Consider the following 22,685-nt stretch of genomic DNA (forward strand, 5'->3'; position numbering starts at 1 on the left):
TTTTTTTCTACGATTAAGATCCCCCTGTTTCTTTTTTCTTTTTGAACCATCTTGTCAGCTTACGGGAATTTTGTTCTTTAGGAACATCTGCGTTAGGAGGTTTCCTCATTATCCTAGATAACTTTGTCGGGGAAAATCTATTCCCCAAGTTACCTTTACCTTGCGAGTTTGGAAGCGTCAAGTAATCATCCTTGGCTCCATTTTCCGATGATGTTCCATGTACCGATGTTTTGTTGCTACTCTTGGGATTCTCATCACTTACATCAATAGTCAAAAATTTACAGTAACTATCTCCAACTGTGTTATTGGATTTACTAGAGACACCTTTTGTGAAGAATTTCTGCAATCTTGCGGAAGAGTTTTCATTTGTTGGTTTATTTAGTAGTTTAAGAACAATTTCTTTTCCCTCCTTTATTTCTTCATAAAAAATTTTATGTGAGAGTGAAATGGAGTATTTTTTGTCTTCAAACAAAGTGCTGGAAGCACATTCATAACCTGACAACCGTTTTCTAATATGATTAATCCTATTATAGAGTAAACATGACTCTTGCTCCAATTCTTTCATTGCATGCTTTTCCTCTTCTGCTTTCGGGATTATAGAATTAAATTTGATGCCTGAATTAGCGCCATTATCCAAATCTCTGCTTCTGGAACCTACATCATCGCTTTTCAGTAGGTTCATTAAATCATCTCCGAAGATCTCCGTGTTGTTTTCAGTTATTTTCTCAAATTCTAACTCTCCAATTTCTGGCTTAACCTCAATTGGTGAATCCAAATCTTTTTTATCCACAGACAAATTTAGGCTGCTACCGCTTAACAGGCCCTCCTCTTCGATTAATTCTCCCTTCCCACCATTATCCATGTGATTGTATTTTTCCATCTTGGTCATATCTTCCTGACTGAAATTAACAATCAAGTTAACAAACTCAGTTTCTCTCAAATTCTTATCAAGCAGATAAGGAATCTGAGGCAAATCATCCAACATCGTTTGTTCAATGGCCAATTTGGGTCTCGAAATAGTAGAACTTAGGTTCAATATCTTTGAATTAAAATCTAGTTTCTTTTGCGTCATTTTATCAATGTAATCTAATAAGTCATTGTGTCTTTTATCGATAAAGTTATTCATCTTCATTAGCCAGGGCTCTTTGTTTGCAAACTGCGTCAAAGTGGACAGATTAAGTAAAACTTTACTTATTAGGGTAAGATTCCTTCTTGCTGTTTCGTTTAAATTTTGAGAAACATATTTGAATAGCTTAGGGTTTAATATGACTGGACAAAAAAACCTTAAAAACAATAATCCTGATATACCATTCAAAATTATTTGCAAAGTGTCATCGATACAAATTATCTCTAGTTTTTGCCTAAAGATTTTTAAAACATTTCTTATTTCAATCGGCAGGTCATTACTCGTTGCATACAGCCTTTTCCAAATCTTCGTAACCCAAGAATACAATCGTTTGTAGTTGTCGGCAATTATTTTCCTCTTTTTTACTTCATCTTTTTCTTTTACTCTAGCAGGATCCAATTCACATGATTTGTTTGACTCAATGATCTCTTTTAGTATTGCACTAAGCGCTTTACTCAAATATTCATTACCCACTCTGAAAAAGTACTGTTCAATCGACTTTGTTAAGATAGAGTTACCACGGAATAAACTGTTGAAAACATGCTTTGAGTCTAAATTTTTCTGGTTTATTCTTGAAACCGTTCCATCAATTTTAGCCAATTCTTTGTCTATAAGGACGTGGAACCATTCTTCTATTCTTGACAAAGATTGGAATATATCGAGAAAAATTATGGATGTTTGCGTCAATTTGTTATCATTCTCCATTGATGAAGAAGATTTGTAAATTAGATTGGAAACCATGGACAAGTTTGCGTTCATCAAAAGTTTTTCCAATTTAACGAAATTGGTTGACGGTAAAATGAAGTTCAAATTTGAAGAAATTTTAATACAGATTGTTCCTATTTGAAAATTTTTGTTATCAACGTCCATGATGGGTAGTCTTGTTTCCTTATTATATCTTGTATCATTTATTATTTCTTGTGTGATTTTTATTTTGCCTATCAATCGTAACCGTTTTTTATTATTGAGATCGTGGAATAACTGCTTGATTTCCAGATAAGAATTAGTAAGTCTTAAAAGTTCATTGAACTGAAACTCTTCTCTCCAAAATGGATTAGAGGAGTTTGAAACCATGGATGTTCTAGCCCATGTATGGCCCCAGGCCGTTATGTCTGTGAATATTGACCATGGCGTATTATTCTTGTCATTTAAATTGATTGACTGAAAATTAGCTTCCAGTATGGAAATTTTAAAGCTATTCGATATCTTCATATCATTTGATTTATCTGAGCCAGTAATAGATAAGTATTCCGACCTAGCGAACGATTGTAACGCTATAAAACAATCCTCCAGGTCTATTCTTAAGGGAAACTCTACAATAATTTCTTGAGAAATATCACTAGAGTTGGTGGCAGCACTGGCAATATTTTCTATGCGAAACTTTTCGAGGCCCAACTGGCTCCTTAGTAATGGCAATTCACCTAAAAACAAACTGTTTTCACTTTGTAAAACAGATGAATCCAGAATTCTTATCTCTGATCTTAAAAGCTGGCTAATATTCAATGAGTAAATCAGAGAGCCGTCACTCTGTAAAAGAAGATCTAGCATGCCGTTTGATTTAAGCACCCCCATAGCGGAAAACCAACCTACGCTGTTGTCATCATTATTAATTATATCAGGGCTTTCTAAAATATTTGTTGCTGGCGGAAGGACGATGTTCTTAACGATGGGCCCAAAAACATTCAATTTGTAAACCAGCAAACTTTCTGGTTTCGCCATTTTTTTGCTTTTAAATTCTAGAGGTCGCGATACTTGAAACTTATTAAATATACCATTTGTCTTCATTGAGCTCCACCAGATCAGACATGTTAGCAATTTCTTGAAATCACTCCAACTTTTAACTCGCAGGTAAACTTTATTATCTTTACCTGAGGTGTTTACTTGGATTATAAAATTACAATTTGCATTAATATCCTTAAAAGAGGAATGCTTATCCTTAATAATCTCGATTCTACATTGCTGTAGATGTTTGATAATTGGCTGAATATTAGTAGAGTCTGCTGTTAACTCATCGATTGAGTGGGTTAGTGCACCTGTACTGGTAATTTGCAGATAGTGTGTCTTCCAGTCGTTTAAGGACAGGTTATTACACCACTGAATCTCACCCTTAAAGGTATTCTTGTAATGCTTAACGTTGGACAAAAATTCATTCAATTTGAAATATGATGTTCGACTTTGGGCCGGTTCATTGTTGGAGCTCATAATATGATACAATCAAAGATAAACACCACGACGTATGCACGGATAAAGTTTTCAGTCTGACCGAGTAGTTATTCCTACTATTTTGTTGTTTCTTCCTCCGTTTTCATAAATGGCGTTTGTTTGGATACCTTTCTTTTTTATCGAACAGAACGCGTTCAAGAATGAAAGTCATTAATTATTATTAGATACAGAGATATACATATTATAGAGTATGCATGCTATATTCACGGAAAGCTACGACGAAGGCCTGTATCATAGTTAGCTGGTAACAGTAAATTTACCAAAAATGTTGGGAATTTCACCTTCTGGTCCGATGTATCTAGGGTCTCTCCAGGGACCAATATCGGAATAGTAGAACTTATCATTAGGGTTGTGCAAGACAGATGTACCACCATATTTAACAGGCAAGTTCTCGATTGGAATTTGTTTTAATAATTCCTTTTTATAAGAAGAGCCAAGAATAAAGATTTTTGACACGGTTACTGGATCCAAGAAGGGTTTAACCATCTTGAACATCGTCGAGAAACCAAATGGACTGTGTATAATATAAAACTTACCCATTCTTTCAGGATAATAATTTTGACTGATATCTGCAACATCTTTAATATAGGAAAGCACATGATAAGCATTAGAAAGTGAGATACCCTTCAAGTCCAGCACAGTGCACGAAGTTTCAATAAGGTAGCCAGCTCTTCTCGAACACGCTGGGACCCGGTACGTGGCAAATAATTCGTACTCCTTGACTAAGTTTCTTAGCATCTGTTTTTCGGTAGTGATCTTGTACATTTTCTTTAAGTTAATTCCTCCTAGTTCTTCGAAGTACAATGGTCTCCCATCCTTATCAACGTGATGGTAATACTGAGGGTACATTTTGGCCAATTTGATTCTTTCTTTGTCTTCGGCTTCCTTGTTGTTTTCATAATCCTCGATAATAGTGTTGGCACCGTATTCTTCCCTCCATCGTTCAGTTTCTACAAACATCTCAACGCTAGCATTGATATCAAATTTCCTTGCCCGTAGAAATCGCAATAGCGTAGAATCATCCAGCCTTTCTTTGTAATTCTTTTCTAACAAGATTGACCTAAATTGCAAAAGCGCTTCCTCTTGCTCCTTAGTCAAATTGCCGGGAGTACCTGGCAAAGCATTGGGGGAGCATATTTGAGGATAAGTATCGAGTATGCTGGTTGTCATTCTTCCTTTCCAGTTTTAACAGTGCGCAAATGTATTGCTTTTCAGATTTATTTCCCCGTTATACAAGTTCAAGGAAATGTTTGAGTAGAGAGAATCACGATCTAAATAATAATCCGAAGAATTTAAAAAGGAGTAAATAGGGGCATACAAGAGGGGGAATTTCAGAAGTGCCTGTTATGTAAAAAAGATATGATAACACATAATGGATTGCATACCAGTAAATTTCCATATGTACTATGCCGACCTCTTTTCATGTAAACGCCTTGCAAATTCATACTTAATGATTACAAGAAAGTAATATGTAAATTTTAAGCTCAGGTTCAAGGTTTATAAGGGCCTTCGTCTCTGATAGAAGAATCAAGTTGGTAAATCCAAATGGAAGTACGGGTCCCAATAGCAGGTTTGATTTTTGAAGGTGACTCGAGATATATCAGCTGCCGCCCCTGAATCAGCAGTAATTATAACTGAAGAGAACGGACAATGTTTTACGTATAATTAAGGCACATAAATTCCATCTGGAGTGTTCTGAAGTCGCTTACTTGGTGAGATATTGAGGTGTCATCAGATAGGACAATAGTAGGAGAAAGGACCATCTGGAGGTTAATCACCTGTTGTCTTACTATCCGGTCCTCAGGGTCCATAAAAAAATACTTTCAACAAAATCTGGATGCATTGAAAAGGTTGTTTTCAAACAGTCTGCAGTTTGTAATTCACCCACATGCCTTTTTTTGTATTCATATTAGCTTTTCTTGCATAATTAGGGACATATAAATCGTGCACACATGGATATTTCTTCATAATATTATAGTCTGATTGATATTCAAAATTTGAAACATTTCCATAAATAATGGATAGGGGACAGCCAAAAAAAAACTGTTGTGCTCGATCCTGAATGGAAAAGACTGACACTATAAGGAGACTTATTCTAGATATCGTAGAACAAACATATGTTACTTTAACGTCGCTGGACACTCACAGACAAGCCTCAGGGGAGACGTTTGAAACCGTAGAGGAATACGTATGAAATATAAATCAACAAACATACGTACTGAATTATGTATCAGGATATATTGCTTTCACAGTTTGGAAATTGCCTCTATCACCAAGATATTCACTGTTAAAAAAAAAAATGCGAAAAAATTCAAATTTCAACAGCGATATTCGCCTTCAGTATATCAATATAAAGCAATTATGACACCTCATTTATCGTGCATATAAGATCATGCAATGAGTATGGATAACAATGATGACCATGAATCTAAATTGTCAATCTTGATGGACATGTTTCCAGCTATTTCCAAATCCAAATTACAAGTACATTTACTTGAAAACAATAATGATTTGGATTTAACGATAGGCTTGCTGTTAAAAGAAAACGACGATAAGTCTACAGTTGATAATGAATTACATCAACTGTACGACATGTTTCCTCAGCTTGATTGCAGCGTTATAAAAGATCAGTTTGTAATAAATGAGAAGTCCGTAGAATCGACTATTTCTGATCTTCTGAATTATGAAACCCTGCAAAAACTTAAAGACAATCAAGCAAATTCTCCTGATAGCGTAAAAAGGAACGAAAAGAAAAATAATTGGGAATCAACAAACGATCACATAGAGAGTATAATAAAGTTTACCGACGCTCCCAAAAATATTGCGCAGGAATACTTAGCCGAAAATGGTTTTGATACAGTAAAGGCGATCATCAAAATCATTTTGGATTATTACGACAAAAGGGATTTTAAAAAAGATGTGGATACTTTCAAAGTAAAACGGAGTCCTAATACGACTGTGAGAGGTGGTCGAGTTCAATCATCGACGGGGCTTGCCCACGTTTTGAAAAAGGGTAAAGAATCCGCAAATGTTGCTCAAGAGAGTCTCAAAAGGCCAAGGAGTTATAAGCACTCCTTGGATAGTCCGCAGATGGTTGAGTTAAATGAATTAGTTGCAGATAATCGCGATCTCAAAGCCATAAACCATGAATTTTTGCAAAAATGCCTGCAATTTTATGATGGAGATGTTGTAAAGGTGTTGAACATATCGTCCTTATTGATCGAAGATGACAAGAATATTACGAAAACTTGGAACTTTGACGAAGGTTTTACCTTGACATCCAGAGATAATTGTAAGCAACATTTACCCAAATTTTCAACACCGCAGATTTCCCGCAGAAATGAGGTAGGAAATACTTATAAATTGCCCCTTCATGACAAAGAAACCCCCGAGGGAGCTGTGCCGGTTATAAATAACCTGTTTCAAACATACAGATTGGATTTCCATGGTTTTCTTCCCAGTGAAGCGGTTTCAACACTGAAACTTGCATTAAATAAGTGGTGGTCCAAAGAGGTAGCAGAACGAGAGTTGAACTCCCACAACATAAACTCATATGGCTCAAAAGTACAGTTTGTAAGCCCGTTAATCGTGGTAACTGGTAGAGGTATCCACAGCATCGGCGGGATCTCAAAGGTTCGACTGCAGGTTAAAAGTTTTCTTGAAAAAAATCACTACATATTTTGGGAAGAATCTTCCTACTTCAGAATTGAGGGTAAGAAGAAGAAATAAAACCTATCTGATTTTTCTATAAAGGTTATAAACGCTAGGCTTCTTTAAACTGCATTGGGTTTTTTCTCAATTTCGAGAAAAATAATATAACGCGTTAGAAATGGTGATGTAAATAAATGAATGTTAGAAAAATACATACGTTAAACAAATAAGTTAGACATTAGCACAGGACAGCACTTCACTCATGGATTATATGAAATTGGGGCTTAAGTCCCGTAAAACTGGTATTGATGTTAAGCAAGATATACCCAAAGATGAATACAGCATGGAAAATATTGATGATTTTTTCAAAGATGATGAAACTAGTCTTATCAGTATGAGAAGGAAAAGCAGAAGAAAATCATCGCTTTTCTTACCATCAACGTTAAATGGCGATACTAAGAACGTATTACCGCCATTTCTACAGTCATATAAATCTCAAGATGATGAAGTTGTCCAAAGCCCATCTGGGAAAGGCGATGGATCAAGACGATCATCTTTGTTAAGCCATCAATCAAACTTCCTGAGTCCAGCCAATGATTTCGAGCCTATTGAGGAAGAACCAGAACAAGAAGAAAATGATATCAGAGGCAATGATTTTGCCACACCAATCACACAGAAATTGAGTAAACCTACATATAAAAGAAAGTACTCCACTCGGTATAGCCTTGACACTTCAGAAAGCCCTTCTGTAAGGTTGACACCTGATAGAATCACTAATAAGAATGTTTATTCAGATGTACCTGATTTGGTTGCTGATGAGGATGACGATGATAGAGTAAACACTTCTTTAAACACATCTGATAACGCATTATTAGAAGACGAATTAGAAGATGACGGGTTTATACCTGAAAGTGAAGAGGACGGTGATTACATTGAAAGTGACTCATCTTTGGATTCAGGCTCGGATTCAGCCAGTGATTCAGATGGAGATAACACCTATCAAGAAGTAGAAGAGGAGGCTGAGGTGAACACAAATGACAATGAAGATGATTATATAAGACGACAAGCGAGTGATGTGGTTCGTACAGATTCAATAATTGATAGAAACGGGCTTCGGAAATCTACAAGAGTCAAGGTGGCGCCTTTGCAGTATTGGAGGAACGAAAAAATAGTATATAAGAGGAAGTCCAATAAACCCGTTCTTGACATAGACAAAATTGTCACATATGATGAATCTGAAGACGAAGAGGAGATATTGGCAGCACAAAGAAGGAAGAAACAAAAAAAAAAACCTACACCAACCAGACCTTACAACTACGTACCTACGGGGAGACCAAGAGGAAGGCCAAAGAAGGATCCAAATGCAAAGGAAAATTTGATTCCAGAAGATCCCAACGAGGATATTATAGAAAGGATAGAATCTGGAGGCATAGAAAATGGCGAGTGGCTGAAACATGGAATACTGGAAGCTAATGTGAAAATTAGCGACACTAAGGAGGAAACTAAGGATGAAATTATTGCATTCGCGCCCAATTTGTCGCAAACTGAACAAGTAAAAGACACGAAGGACGAGAATTTTGCCCTTGAGATAATGTTCGATAAGCATAAAGAATATTTTGCTAGCGGCATATTAAAACTACCAGCTATTTCTGGACAAAAGAAATTAAGCAACTCATTTAGGACATATATTACGTTCCACGTGATACAGGGAATAGTCGAAGTAACTGTATGTAAGAACAAGTTCTTGAGCGTTAAAGGTTCCACTTTCCAAATACCGGCATTCAACGAGTACGCGATTGCCAATAGAGGGAATGATGAAGCCAAAATGTTCTTCGTTCAAGTGACCGTTTCAGAAGACGCTAACGATGACAACGACAAAGAATTAGACAGTACGTTTGACACTTTTGGGTAATTATGATGTGAATATTCTCATTATGCATGCTATGTACTGAAGAAATATAACTAGGTCCATACGCTTATACTGTTAAACATGTGAACTTTTCTGTAAGAAAATGAATCACGTAAAATTTCGCACCGAACTTTCGTAGATGAGAGAACAAAAAGCAGAAAAAGAGAAAGAACAGTAAAGTAACACTTAGTTAGCATATTTAAATAAAAGTCTAAAGGACCAGCAAAGAGTTATTAGGTGTGATGACGGATGAAAAAGTGAACTCAGATCAGAATATGAACGGTAAGCAGGGAGTTAACTTAATTTCATCCTTGCCTACAACACAAGTGCCGGTTTCAATTTTGACCAACAAGGAGAGAAGAAAAAGTATTCACGATGAATCAAATTTCGAAAGATCTGATAGTCATGAAGATCAATCAAAATCCAACTCTAATAGGAGGAATATTTACAAAAACGATTATAGCACAAATTTGAGGGATTTCTCTTTTGCCAATCTGAAGCAAAATAGTGAAAGGAACAAAGATGGCCATGAAATACAGATCAACACCAGTATGCCAGCTAATACAAATGGCCAGCAAAAAAGGTTTTCACCTTCATTACCTTCTGCTGTTTCATTTACGGTGCCCGAGGTGGAAAGGTTGCCGTATCATAGATATTCGATATCCAATAAACCTGGAAAGCAGCAGCAGCAGCAGGAACAACTGCAGCAAAATCAACAACAAGAAGAGCAGCAAAAGGCACAACTGCAGGAGCAAAATCAACGAGCAAAACAGCAAGAAGAGGTGAAGCAAATTCAGGAGCAAGTGCAAAAAAAGCAAACTGAAAGACAGCAACTGATAGACGAAAAGGAGAGGATAGCGAATGCAATATTTAAGGAGAACACTACTAATGATGGTACTGATATCAGGAAACATTCGGTATCGAGTGGTACGAGCAATAGCGAAGATGAAGTAGATTCACCTTCGATGGAAAAAAATTCTATCGTTCATATGCCAGGTGATTTTATCTACTTCAATCCCAAGTCAAACGCTTCTAAACCTATCACTGCAAAGGCGGCGCCATTATCGGCTAATAACTCCACACATAAAAACAAGGAAGTTATCACTGCACCCACAGGGCCTCGTGTACCCTTCACAGAGTTCTTTCAGAAGGAAGACGACAAGAAATTCCACATTCTCATTGGTGCGACGGGCTCAGTTGCCACAATAAAAGTACCTCTAATTATTGATAAACTTTTCAAGATATATGGGCCTGAGAAAATCTCTATTCAGTTGATTGTCACAAAACCCGCTGAGCATTTTTTGAAAGGGCTCAAAATGTCAACACACGTTAAAATTTGGAGGGAGGAAGACGCTTGGGTATTCGACGCTGTGAATAAGAATGATACTAGCTTGAGTCTGAACTTGATATTGCACCATGAATTAAGAAAATGGGCTGATATTTTCCTGATTGCGCCTTTGTCAGCTAACACACTTGCTAAACTGGCCAATGGTATATGTAACAATTTGCTAACTTCTGTGATGAGAGATTGGTCACCACTGACCCCAGTGTTGATTGCGCCTGCAATGAATACATTCATGTATATCAATCCTATGACAAAGAAACACCTGACGAGTTTAGTGCAAGACTATCCGTTCATCCAAGTTTTGAAACCGGTGGAAAAGGTATTAATATGCGGAGATATTGGTATGGGTGGTATGAGAGAATGGACAGATATTGTAGAGATCGTTAGGAGGAGAATCAATGAAATACGGAAAGCTAGGGACGAGGAAACTGGTGATAAAGAGCAAGAACAAGAAGAACAAGAGGGTGCTGACAATGAGGACGACGATGATGAGGATGACGAAGAGGATGAGGAGGACGAGGAGGAGGAAGAAGCTCTAAATGAAACAGCATCCGATGAGAGCAATGACGAGGAAGACGAAGAGGATGAGGAAGACGTGAAAACCGAAGTTTAAATGCATTAGAAAAGAGTATTTTGTGTTATGTTTTATGTTTTATTTTTTTTTTTTTTGTTTATTCCTTAAAAGAAGATTACTGCTTTTTCATTCCCTAGTTTCTAAATTGAGTGCCTAAATAAGATTAAATAAATATGTATGTGGAAACTAGGGAGGGTATGTTTTTATTTACAGGAATAGTTGTAGTAATTCAAAAGCCTAAAGATTTCCAGAACCGTAATCTAAAGCCCTCAAAACTGTTTAATTTTGGTCTAACATCGAGATAAATAAGTGGTTGTTGCTGCGAGTTTGCATCGTTCAGATCGGTGGAATAGAAATCGATTACGTAGTCGACGGTTTTACCGCATCTATCTATCTGCCAATCATGTCTATCAAAAGGTTTGGCCAGGTGCAAGATACGGGACCTGAACCAGGCCCTTGGTGTCAGTTTTTTGGAATCACCTTTAAAATTTGTTAATTTGATACCGCCACACGCTTCACCACCCTGCTTGTCTTCCCAGCTTTTAATGTAGTTCCAAACCCGCTCATTGATGGAGTTATGTAAAGGCACAACCACCTTCATGTCATCTGAGTTCGGATCCCAATTTTTTTTCATCATTGCCTCGTAAAATTGTTTCTCCGACGGGTATATCCAGTTTCTGTCAGAATTCGTCCTTGGTATGGTGGAAACCTCTCTGGACTGAGAGAGATCCACCGTGGTGTGATATTCAGGCGTTTTATCGTTATCTTGTGGGTTTGCAGAGCACTCTAGTTGATTGCCTGGGGCAGTAGCACCAGGATGCGCTTCGTTGCCATGTTCTCGTAGCCATAACTTTTTGGTTTCCTCATCTACGGGGCATTTCCCCTGTTGGTCTGAAGACATCATAATATGTAAAATAGAGACGAATGAAAAGCACGTGAACTAACAAACTATTTACTACTACCGAAATGTGATGCTTAAGCCTTTGGCCTCTGCAATACTAGCGATTGCTTTTTCCCTGATTAGTAAGCTACATCATTTATACTACATCTTTCTGTCTTAGAAGGCTTACAAACATCGAAAAGCTGGAACTTTGATTTCGAAAAAAATATGCCGTTACCCGTTGCGGGTCCCTTTTTTTTAGAAGGCCGGCCCAGAAGTCGCCATTATTTTTAGTCATTACAGTAGCCCTGTTGGGTAAGGATGCGATGCAATACATGTCAAGAGGTGTTGTATATAAACCACAATATCTACCATCAATGAGCTATATATACTTTTCTTACTGAAAAAAAAAACTACAAAACCAAGTAAAAAAAGAACAATATGTCACTACAAAGCAACAGTGTAAAACCAACAGAAATTCCTCTCTCAGAGATCAGACGCCCCCTAGCGCCTGTGTTGGATCCTCAAAAGATCGACGCAATGGTGGCCACAATGAAGGGCATTCCCACCGCTAGCAAGACATGCTCTCTAGAACAGGCTGAGGCGGCTGCCTCAGCCGGGGAACTGCCGCCCGTGGACGTGCTGGGCGTGCGAGTCAAGGGACAGACGCTATATTATGCCTTCGGCGGCTGCCACCGTCTACAGGCATACGACCGCCGGGCTCGCGAAACGCAGAACGCCGCCTTCCCCGTGCGCTGCAGGGTGCTACCGGCCACTCCCCGCCAAATCCGCATGTACCTGGGCAGCAGTCTCGACATCGAATAATGATTACGCTAATAACACTACATAAGAAACATAGATAAATTATAATTCACTAATACAAAATCCCTCAATTTAATTAATCAATTTCTTATTCAACAACTAGAGTAGGCACTAGCAGTTTGTGCGACCCTCGGCGCCGGAGAGGTACAAGGGACCTGGCGGTTGGGCCTTCCTGCCAGCTTCTCCCCCCCTTCTCGGCATTCACTCAGCGTTCATTGGCTCAATCACGCGCCAAGCGGATTCCCAGAAAAATACAAAAAAAAGTTGCCATAATACAATGGCGGATATTACAATATATATAGCTTGCGCTTTAAAAAGAAGTGTTAGCACGCATTGGGTGTTTGTACTGTATTCCTCCACTTAAGATAACGAATACACATATAGATATACAATATATTATACGTGGACATCTACGGAAAGGAAGAAAAAAAACAAAAGGAAAAGGAAGGATACCATATACAATGTTGTCAAGAGTAGCTAAACGTGCGTTTTCCTCTACAGTTGCCAACCCTTATAAAGTGACTGTTTTGGGTGCAGGCGGTGGTATTGGACAACCATTGTCTTTGCTTCTAAAGCTTAACCATAAAGTCACGGACTTAAGACTGTACGACCTAAAGGGCGCAAAAGGTGTTGCCACCGATTTGTCTCATATTCCAACAAACTCCGTGGTCAAGGGGTTTACTCCAGAAGAGCCAGACGGATTGAACAACGCTTTAAAGGACACAGACATGGTTTTAATTCCTGCTGGTGTGCCCAGAAAGCCTGGTATGACACGTGATGACTTGTTCGCCATCAACGCAAGCATCGTTCGCGATTTGGCAGCAGCAACCGCCGAATCCGCTCCCAATGCTGCCATTCTGGTCATTTCCAACCCAGTCAATTCTACCGTTCCAATTGTCGCCCAAGTCTTGAAAAACAAGGGTGTTTACAACCCAAAGAAATTGTTCGGTGTGACTACCTTGGACTCTATTAGAGCCGCCAGATTCATCTCAGAAGTCGAGAACACCGATCCAACTCAGGAAAGGGTTAACGTCATCGGTGGACATTCTGGTATTACCATCATCCCATTGATTTCGCAAACAAACCATAAGTTGATGTCTGATGACAAGAGACACGAATTGATTCACAGAATACAGTTTGGTGGTGACGAAGTCGTCAAAGCAAAGAATGGTGCTGGCTCTGCTACGTTGTCAATGGCCCATGCTGGTGCTAAATTCGCTAACGCTGTTTTGTCCGGTTTCAAAGGCGAAAGAGACGTCATCGAGCCTTCCTTCGTGGACTCTCCCTTGTTCAAATCCGAAGGCATCGAATTCTTTGCATCTCCGGTCACTTTGGGCCCAGATGGTATTGAAAAGATCCATCCAATAGGTGAGTTATCTTCAGAAGAAGAAGAAATGCTACAAAAATGTAAAGAAACCTTGAAGAAGAATATCGAAAAGGGTGTCAACTTTGTTGCTAGTAAATAGATTGTTCAAGATCAGAAATAGAGTGAAAAATAGGGAAAAAAAAAAAAAAATTCTACTAATAAGAACGGAAGACTACTCGCCATCATGAGATTACGACATCTTTTTTATTTAATTCTTTGTTATATTTAGCCAATTGAAAGGAAGGAAACTGCCAAAAATCAACTAGAGAAAAATTCATGCTATTCGTTGCTCCTACACCTTTTTTTCTTCCGTAGACGAGGAAAAACAAAAATGATTAAATAGGCGCGCGCGGTGTGATGGTGATGATAATGATGATGATGATGATAATGATGAATAAACGTTTCGGTTTACGAGTTTCTTTAAATATACATATATGATATAAAAAAAAAAATACGTACCACTTACAATTTGCAAATATAGATGATCGAAACTGCCATTTATGGTAAGACAGTGGATGACCAATCTCGATGTGTCCACTGGCATCTTCCAAAGGATGTAATTGCCATCAGGTTTAAATGTTGTGATAAGTACTATGCGTGCTTTGAATGCCACCAAGAGTTAAGTTCTCACCCGCTAGAAAAATATGATCTCCTTGACGATGCAAATAAACACTTGATTATTTGCGGAGTTTGCCGTCATGAAATGACGTTTGCAGAGTATTACGACTACAATTCAAACCTTATTTGTCCCAATTGCAGATCCCCCTTTAATCCAGGCTGTAAATTGCACTACCATTTGTATTTCCAGAACCCTCCCCCCGCTATGTGTTGAGTGTTGTTCTATAAATGCATGCCATCTTAAGCTCTGCTGTGCTCTTCTCGTTAAGGAAAAAATGCGATGGTATATATATAGATATATATATATATATATGTATCTGTATATATATGTTCATACATATATATATATCTATTATTGTTGTTATTATTATCGTGATTATTATTTAGGTCCTCCCTTCTTTTTACCTGTTTTTAATCTACCCTCAAATCCGGCTCTTTTCTTTGGTACGGCACTACCGACATACTTTCTTTTCATCTTTTCTTGCTTATTTCTCTTTTTACCCTTGTTGTCTTTCCTAATCCTCAGATTCTCTTCTCTTCTCTTTTGTCTTTCAGATATCGTGTCTTCCACAACCCTCTTACGTTCGCTCCATTCAATCGCAGACTTTCTCTTTTGTGCTTCCTTTCTCTTTATAGCTTTGCGAAGTAGTTTTTCGTCATCCCTAATCTTAATTCCTTCTGCTTGTAACATAGCCTTTTGCCATTTTTCCTTTTCCTTCTGCTTGATTTGTTCTAGTTCGTCTTTCGCCTCCATCTTATTCTTCTTGGCTTCTAATAACTTTAAGTGTGATTTTACATCATTCTTAGCCGGACCCTTCGTTCTACCAGCTTTTCTTAACCTTTGTAAATCTGAAGTGGCCCTTGCACCATCATCGAATATGATATTTTGAAACATTACACCATCTGCGTTAATTTCTGAGTCCTTCTTGCCTTTTTTGAATCTTTTTTTCGAATTGTTTTCTAAATCACTATCGATGTCTTCCATATCGGAATCAGACGCAATTTCATCCTGATCCTGTTCCTGTTCACTTTCTAGACGCTTTCTTTTTTTCAACTCTTCCTTGCGTTTCCTTTGAGCAAGAATAGCCTCTCTAGAACCGGGTGCTTTCCTTTTACTCTTCATATCTGAAATTTTCGCTTGTAACTTGGAACGTAGTGCTTCCAAGTTTTTCTTTCTTTGTAGTTTCTCTTCCTCTGTAATAGACTTCTTTTCGACAGATCTATCGGGCTCTGTAGTATCTTTTTTAGATTCTAATGGTATTTCATTTCCCTCATCATCAAAGATCACCTTAATATCCTCTTCCTCTTCTTCATCTTCGTCTGGTGCTATTATCATAGGATCGTTTACTTCTACGTTCAGGTCGGAGTCTCCTTCCACTTTTGATGTTGCTTCCTTTTGCTTTTGCATTTTCATGTGCTTGAATTTTTCACCAGGTAGGACCACCGGCTTTGCGTCTTTCTCCTTCTTCTTCATTACTTCTAATGTACTAGATGTTTCATCATCACGTTGCTCCGGGTCTAATTTTTTCAGTTTATCATTTTTACTCTGTTCTTTGGTTTTCTTCTTGGCCTTCCATTGCTCTTGACTTTTTTCATCATAATAGTATTTTGCAGGAATTAAAGCCAATAAACCATCGAAGGCGCTTGAATTAGCACGAAGGCGCTCCTCAAGTGAATTACTCATCTCAGTCTCCTATATCTTTCAATTCCCGGACTTTCTTTATCACTTGCAACAACGTCTCAGTCCTCACTTGTTATTCATCTCTTGGTCATCTCATCTCTTTTATTGTACTTTCCTCTTTTCTTTACCGGAGATGAGAATAAAAAGAATTCATTTTAAAAAATTTTCAATTTGGTGTCTGGGTGAAACTTTTTAATCGTGTAATCCCAATTAAACCACTCTACTTTACTTTAATTGGTACACGAACTCATTACACACCTTTGCCTCTATTGCTTGTGTCAATCGTGTTGAGAGAGGAAGCCCAAAACAAGGGAAATTAACCTCTGTAGGCAAGCCATCACATTTGGCAATAGCAGCCCTCATTTAATTTAATTCGGCATGTGGCCGGCAGGGTAATGCGCTCTGCTGCTGACAAAATTGAAAGAAAAATTTTTTTCATCAACAGTTTGCAATACTTTCTTTTTCATATTTAATTCATCCATTCCGTCGTTAATTTTGTTCAAAACTGGTGTCCATCCTTAATACCAACTCAATTCTTTGATTTTGGCCCTCGATAGATTCAAGATGTCCCAAGGTACTTTATACATTAATAGATCTCCAAGAAACTACGCTTCTGAAGCTTTGATTTCTTACTTTAAACTAGATGTCAAGATCGTTGATCTAGAACAATCTAGCGAGTTTGCTTCTTTGTTCCCATTGAAGCAAGCCCCTGCATTTTTGGGTCCAAAGGGCTTAAAGCTAACTGAAGCTTTGGCTATCCAATTTTATTGTATGTTCCATATTTTATTTTAACACTTCCACATACATTGTTTTGCGCGTTTCCCGTTCGTTTATTTGGCACGTCATTTTTCTTCGAAACATAATGATGAAAAAAAATTTTATCAAACAGTTATCCCTGTCTGAATGGGTAATAATAGGTAACCTCTCATATGTTGATATTTGTATTTCTGATATGTTTCTTAAAGAAAAATGAAAGTCAAAATAACAAAAAGGAAGTACAAAGCGTGTCCTAATCCAGGAAAAAATATAAAGGATTGTTTTACTAACATTTCTTCAATTAATGGTTGTATAACCATCGAGATGATGTATATTTAGTGGCTAATCAAGTTGCCGATGAAAAAGAAAGAGCTCGCTTATTAGGTTCCGACGTTATCGAAAAGTCTCAAATCCTTAGATGGGCATCTCTAGCTAATTCCGATGTCATGAGCAACATTGCTCGTCCATTCCTTTCTTTCAAAGGTTTGATTCCATACAACAAGAAAGACGTTGATGCTTGTTTTGTTAAAATCGACAACCTAGCTGCTGTCTTCGATGCTAGATTGAGAGACTACACCTTTGTTGCTACCGAAAACATTTCTCTAGGTGACCTTCATGCCGCTGGTTCTTGGGCTTTTGGTTTGGCCACTATTTTGGGCCCTGAATGGAGAGCTAAGCATCCTCATTTGATGAGATGGTTCAACACTGTTGCTGCTTCTCCAATCGTGAAGACTCCATTTGCTGAAGTCAAATTGGCTGAAAAGGCTCTAACCTACACTCCACCAAAGAAGCAAAAGGCTGAAAAGCCAAAGGCCGAAAAGTCAAAGGCTGAAAAGAAGAAGGACGAAGCTAAGCCAGCAGATGATGCTGCTCCAGCTAAAAAGCCAAAGCACCCATTGGAAGCTTTAGGAAAGTCCACATTTGTCTTGGATGACTGGAAGAGAAAGTACTCCAACGACGACACCAGACCAGTTGCTTTGCCATGGTTCTGGGAACACTACAACCCTGAAGAATACTCCATCTGGAAGGTTGGTTACAAATACAACGACGAACTTACCTTGACTTTCATGTCCAACAACTTGGTCGGTGGTTTTTTCAACAGATTGTCCGCTTCTACTAAGTACATGTTCGGTTGTTTAGTTGTCTATGGTGAAAACAACAATAATGGTATTGTTGGTGCCGTTATGGTCAGAGGCCAAGATTTCGCTCCAGCCTTTGATGTCGCTCCAGACTGGGAATCTTACGAATACACCAAGTTGGACCCAACCAAGGAAGAAGACAAAGAATTTGTCAACAACATGTGGGCTTGGGATAAGCCTGTTGTTGTCAATGGCGAAGATAAGGAAATTGTTGACGGTAAGGTTTTGAAATAATCTCAATAACTCTTCTTCCATATTTTCTTCCCAATATACATAAGAGTCAAACAAAACGAATTTTCAAAAGAAAAAAGAAAAAAACCCTGAAGTCTACTTCATGATTACCCCATACTTACGCGTGGTTTAATTCTATGTAACGATTAACGTCCATGTAATCATTATATATATATATATTGTAATAATCTCTCTAATTGAGTATCACAATCTGCTGCGGTTACTCTAACAATATTTTGCATAAACTTGATTCTTCTCTTCTTATTTCATGTTTCAGTGGGGCATTTTCCATTGTACTTTTGCAACAATAGCGAAAAAAACAATTTTCCGTAAAGAGAAGCGTCAGTCATAAACGGTGTATGTTACCCGAACTGGAATGAATTTTATCTTAAGACTGGAAAACAATTTAGGATAGAACTGAAGATAGTGCAACACGTCTGGTGATATCATGTGCTTTCAAGCAGGATTTGTCACAGTGCTTTAGAAACACAAACAAAGGAGGTATATAGAAGTTGCAGTTGCTAGAGTTTGTTTTCTTACCTAATTCTAGATCAATTCTTTTTTCTGAAAAAAAAAAATGGCTACTGCGTTATATACTGCAAACGATTTCATATTAATCTCGTTGCCTCAAAATGCTCAACCTGTTACCGCCCCTGGCTCCAAAACTGATTCATGGTTCAATGAGACCTTAATCGGGGGTAGGGCATTTGTTTCTGATTTCAAAATTCCCGAATTCAAAATTGGCTCTTTAGACACATTGATAGTTGAATCGGAAGAACTGTCTAAAGTAGATAACCAAATTGGGGCTTCTATTGGCAAAATCATTGAAATTCTTCAAGGCCTCAACGAGACCAGCACCAATGCTTACAGGACTTTACCTATCAATAATATGCCAGTTCCTGAATACTTGGAAAATTTTCAATGGCAAACCAGAAAGTTCAAGTTAGATAAGTCTATCAAAGATTTGATAACATTGATTTCTAATGAATCTTCTCAATTAGACGCCGACGTCAGAGCTACTTATGCAAATTACAACAGCGCTAAAACTAACTTGGCTGCTGCTGAGAGAAAGAAGACGGGTGACCTTTCTGTCAGATCCTTGCATGATATTGTCAAGCCCGAAGACTTCGTTCTTAATTCTGAACATTTAACTACTGTTCTAGTAGCAGTTCCCAAAAGTTTAAAATCCGATTTCGAAAAATCGTACGAAACTTTATCCAAGAACGTTGTACCAGCATCTGCCAGCGTGATTGCAGAGGATGCTGAGTATGTTTTGTTCAATGTTCATTTGTTCAAGAAAAACGTTCAAGAATTCACAACAGCTGCTAGAGAGAAGAAATTCATTCCTCGTGAATTTAACTACTCGGAGGAATTAATTGACCAGTTGAAAAAAGAGCATGACTCTGCTGCCAGTTTAGAACAATCTTTGCGCGTCCAGTTGGTAAGATTGGCCAAGACAGCTTATGTCGATGTTTTTATAAATTGGTTCCACATCAAGGCCTTGAGAGTTTACGTGGAATCTGTTTTGCGTTACGGGTTGCCACCTCACTTTAACATCAAGATTATAGCTGTCCCACCAAAGAATCTCTCTAAATGCAAGTCTGAATTAATTGATGCTTTTGGATTTCTTGGTGGCAATGCCTTCATGAAGGATAAAAAAGGGAAAATTAACAAGCAAGATACTTCTCTTCACCAATATGCTTCTCTTGTCGACACAGAGTATGAACCATTTGTGATGTATATAATCAATTTATAATCGATTTATAATACTAACTTAGATTAATATATATTTCTGTTTTTTTTTTAGAATTTTCAACTTTTTTATTCATAGAGATAATACACTGTGATTGTGAATGTTTGAATAGTAATGGAACATAATCCGATAAAATATGCTTTTGATGAACGATTAGACATTTTTCAATTTTGTCGTTGAGTTCCAATCCTTCCTTATTTATGGTTAACAAGGAAAGAGGTGGAAGTTAAAAAAATGGAAATTAAAAAAAAAAAAAAATCAAAAAAAGAAAAATAAAAATAGAAAAATTGGCACGGAAATCTACAGGATTTAGCACTAGTAGGGGGTTTATTAAGCACTACAGGTCGACTTTAAACCAGAAAAAATTATCATTCAGGGTAGGTGCAAACTTGTTAAAATGCACTGGAATATAATTTCGAAAGAGCAAAGTAGCTCTTCTGTATCGTTACCAACTCTAGACAGCAGTGAACCCTGTCACATCGAAGTTATCCTCAGGGCGATACCCGAAAAAGGATTACAAAACAATGAGTCGACCTTCAAAATAGACCCATATGAAAATACTGTGCTATTTCGCACAAACAATCCGTTACATGAGACAACCAAGGAGACCCATTCAACATTTCAATTCGATAAGGTATTCGATGCTAACGCCACTCAAGAAGATGTTCAGAAATTTCTGGTGCATCCAATAATAAATGATGTTTTGAATGGTTATAACGGTACTGTAATAACATATGGACCAAGTTTCAGCGGAAAGTCCTATTCCCTTATTGGATCAAAAGAAAGCGAAGGAATTCTACCGAACATATGCAAGACCTTGTTTGATACGCTAGAAAAAAATGAAGAAACAAAGGGAGATAGTTTTAGCGTAAGTGTTTTGGCATTCGAAATATATATGGAGAAAACGTATGACTTATTGGTACCTTTACCTGAAAGAAAACCATTAAAGCTTCACCGTTCTTCAAGCAAAATGGACTTAGAAATCAAAGATATTTGTCCGGCACATGTCGGATCGTATGAAGACTTAAGAAGCTACATTCAGGCAGTCCAAAACGTCGGCAATAGGATGGCATGTGGCGACAAGACAGAGAGATCAAGATCACACCTAGTTTTTCAATTACACGTAGAACAAAGGAATAGAAAAGATGATATATTAAAAAATAGTTCTTTATATCTGGTTGATTTACACGGGGCAGAGAAGTTCGATAAAAGAACTGAAAGTACGCTATCACAAGATGCGTTAAAAAAATTAAACCAATCTATTGAGGCGTTGAAAAACACTGTGCGGTCCTTGTCAATGAAAGAGCGTGATTCAGCCTACAGCGCAAAAGGATCACATAGTTCTGCTTACCGTGAATCGCAATTAACTGAAGTGTTAAAAGATTCCCTTGGGGGAAATAGGAAAACAAAGGTGATATTGACATGTTTCTTAAGTAATGTTCCAACTACCCTATCAACACTAGAATTTGGTGACAGTATTAGACAGATCAATAACAAGGTTACAGATAACACCACAGGTTTAAATCTGAAAAAAAAAATGGATCTATTTATTCAGGACATGAAAATTAAGGATGATAATTATGTTGCCCAAATTAATATACTAAAGGCTGAAATAGACTCTTTAAAAAGCCTTCACAATAAATCTCTTCCCGAAGACGACGAGAAAAAAATGTTAGAAAATACAAAGAAAGAAAATATCAAACTAAAGCTTCAATTAGACAGTATTACCCAATTATTGAGTAGTTCTACCAATGAAGATCCTAACAATCGTATTGACGAAGAAGTTTCTGAAATATTAACGAAAAGATGCGAACAGATTGCTCAGCTTGAGTTATCTTTTGATCGACAGATGAATTCCAATTCTAAGTTGCAGCAAGAGTTAGAATACAAAAAGTCAAAAGAGGAAGCCTTAGAGTCTATGAACGTTAGGCTACTAGAACAAATTCAGCTTCAGGAAAGAGAGATTCAAGAGCTTTTAACTACTAACGCCATCTTAAAGGGTGAACTAGAAACTCACACTAAACTTACTGAAACACGCAGTGAAAGGATAAAATCTTTGGAAAGTTCTGTCAAAGAGCTTTCTCTTAATAAATCTGCAATCCCATCTCCTAGAAGAGGGTCTATGAGCTCGTCATCAGGAAATACTATGTTGCATATCGAGGAGGGTTCTGAAATATCAAATAGCCCTTGGTCAGCCAATACTTCCTCAAAACCTTTAGTATGGGGCGCGAGAAAGGTTTCTTCTAGCAGTATAGCAACCACTGGATCACAGGAGTCTTTTGTGGCAAGACCGTTCAAGAAGGGATTAAACCTCCATTCGATAAAAGTCACTTCGAGTACTCCAAAAAGTCCCTCTTCTGGAAGCTGACTATAATTAAGTTCGATAATTGTACGATACAACTGTGTAGTATCTTTGTAATTATAATCATGATGATAACGCTAATAATTTGTACGTATAATGCTGACTGAAAGATGTACTTTTCTTCTACCGTTTTTCTTCGGCGGCTATTCGTTTACAATGATTTGGAAAAATGAGAAAAATTGAAAATAAAAAATTCTGCTCGATGAGATGAGATGAGGTTATGATATATATGTAAGAATTCCTCAAGAA

General features: G+C 37.6%; 13 protein-coding genes and 1 non-coding gene across 14 annotated transcripts; 10 read left to right on the forward strand and 4 right to left on the reverse strand.

Annotated features, from left to right (window-relative positions):
• Positions 1–13: 13 nt before the first annotated feature.
• Positions 14–3,328, reverse strand: BUD2 (GTPase-activating protein BUD2; the record flags this gene model as incomplete). The annotated part of the gene is made up of 1 exon (NM_001179658.1): positions 14–3,328. The coding sequence occupies one exon, from the start codon at positions 3,326–3,328 to the stop codon at positions 14–16; it is 3,315 nt and encodes a 1,104-aa protein (NP_012831.1).
• A 258-nt stretch (positions 3,329–3,586) lies between these two features.
• YKL091C (phosphatidylinositol/phosphatidylcholine-binding protein) lies at positions 3,587–4,519 on the reverse strand (the record flags this gene model as incomplete). Its single annotated transcript, NM_001179657.1, has 1 exon — positions 3,587–4,519. The coding sequence occupies one exon, from the start codon at positions 4,517–4,519 to the stop codon at positions 3,587–3,589; it is 933 nt and encodes a 310-aa protein (NP_012832.1).
• A 1,227-nt stretch (positions 4,520–5,746) lies between these two features.
• Positions 5,747–7,078, forward strand: CUE2 (Cue2p; the record flags this gene model as incomplete). Its single annotated transcript, NM_001179656.1, has 1 exon — positions 5,747–7,078. One exon carries the CDS (start codon positions 5,747–5,749, stop codon positions 7,076–7,078), a length of 1,332 nt encoding a protein of 443 aa, NP_012833.1.
• Positions 7,079–7,262: 184 nt separating this feature from the next.
• MIF2 (Mif2p) lies at positions 7,263–8,912 on the forward strand (the record flags this gene model as incomplete). Its single annotated transcript, NM_001179655.1, has 1 exon — positions 7,263–8,912. One exon carries the CDS (start codon positions 7,263–7,265, stop codon positions 8,910–8,912), a length of 1,650 nt encoding a protein of 549 aa, NP_012834.1.
• A 239-nt stretch (positions 8,913–9,151) lies between these two features.
• CAB3 (phosphopantothenoylcysteine decarboxylase complex subunit CAB3) lies at positions 9,152–10,867 on the forward strand (the record flags this gene model as incomplete). Its single annotated transcript, NM_001179654.1, has 1 exon — positions 9,152–10,867. The coding sequence occupies one exon, from the start codon at positions 9,152–9,154 to the stop codon at positions 10,865–10,867; it is 1,716 nt and encodes a 571-aa protein (NP_012835.1).
• Positions 10,868–11,057: 190 nt separating this feature from the next.
• On the reverse strand, positions 11,058–11,732 carry CYT2 (cytochrome c1 heme lyase CYT2; the record flags this gene model as incomplete). The annotated part of the gene is made up of 1 exon (NM_001179653.1): positions 11,058–11,732. The coding sequence occupies one exon, from the start codon at positions 11,730–11,732 to the stop codon at positions 11,058–11,060; it is 675 nt and encodes a 224-aa protein (NP_012836.1).
• A 417-nt stretch (positions 11,733–12,149) lies between these two features.
• SRX1 (sulfiredoxin) lies at positions 12,150–12,533 on the forward strand (the record flags this gene model as incomplete). Its single annotated transcript, NM_001179652.1, has 1 exon — positions 12,150–12,533. The coding sequence occupies one exon, from the start codon at positions 12,150–12,152 to the stop codon at positions 12,531–12,533; it is 384 nt and encodes a 127-aa protein (NP_012837.1).
• Positions 12,534–12,991: 458 nt separating this feature from the next.
• Positions 12,992–13,996, forward strand: MDH1 (malate dehydrogenase MDH1; the record flags this gene model as incomplete). Its single annotated transcript, NM_001179651.1, has 1 exon — positions 12,992–13,996. The coding sequence occupies one exon, from the start codon at positions 12,992–12,994 to the stop codon at positions 13,994–13,996; it is 1,005 nt and encodes a 334-aa protein (NP_012838.1).
• Positions 13,997–14,377: 381 nt separating this feature from the next.
• On the forward strand, positions 14,378–14,728 carry HOT13 (Hot13p; the record flags this gene model as incomplete). Its single annotated transcript, NM_001179650.1, has 1 exon — positions 14,378–14,728. One exon carries the CDS (start codon positions 14,378–14,380, stop codon positions 14,726–14,728), a length of 351 nt encoding a protein of 116 aa, NP_012839.1.
• Positions 14,729–14,893: 165 nt separating this feature from the next.
• On the reverse strand, positions 14,894–16,198 carry RRP14 (ribosome biosynthesis protein RRP14; the record flags this gene model as incomplete). The annotated part of the gene is made up of 1 exon (NM_001179648.1): positions 14,894–16,198. The coding sequence occupies one exon, from the start codon at positions 16,196–16,198 to the stop codon at positions 14,894–14,896; it is 1,305 nt and encodes a 434-aa protein (NP_012841.1).
• Positions 16,199–16,759: 561 nt separating this feature from the next.
• On the forward strand, positions 16,760–18,324 carry TEF4 (translation elongation factor EF1B gamma; the record flags this gene model as incomplete). The annotated part of the gene is made up of 2 exons (NM_001179647.1): positions 16,760–16,964; positions 17,291–18,324. The coding sequence occupies 2 exons, from the start codon at positions 16,760–16,762 to the stop codon at positions 18,322–18,324; spliced, it is 1,239 nt and encodes a 412-aa protein (NP_012842.1).
• Positions 17,054–17,148, forward strand: SNR38. The gene has a single exon (NR_132200.1). It is a non-coding gene; the product is annotated as an SNR38 (small nucleolar RNA).
• Positions 18,325–18,898: 574 nt separating the features above from the next.
• Positions 18,899–20,077, forward strand: VMA5 (H(+)-transporting V1 sector ATPase subunit C; the record flags this gene model as incomplete). Its single annotated transcript, NM_001179646.1, has 1 exon — positions 18,899–20,077. The coding sequence occupies one exon, from the start codon at positions 18,899–18,901 to the stop codon at positions 20,075–20,077; it is 1,179 nt and encodes a 392-aa protein (NP_012843.1).
• Positions 20,078–20,471: 394 nt separating this feature from the next.
• On the forward strand, positions 20,472–22,442 carry SMY1 (Smy1p; the record flags this gene model as incomplete). Its single annotated transcript, NM_001179645.1, has 1 exon — positions 20,472–22,442. One exon carries the CDS (start codon positions 20,472–20,474, stop codon positions 22,440–22,442), a length of 1,971 nt encoding a protein of 656 aa, NP_012844.1.
• Positions 22,443–22,685: the final 243 nt, after the last annotated feature.

Source organism: Saccharomyces cerevisiae, chromosome XI, assembly GCF_000146045.2.
Source record: "Saccharomyces cerevisiae S288C chromosome XI, complete sequence".
NCBI classification, from domain to species: domain Eukaryota; kingdom Fungi; phylum Ascomycota; class Saccharomycetes; order Saccharomycetales; family Saccharomycetaceae; genus Saccharomyces; species Saccharomyces cerevisiae.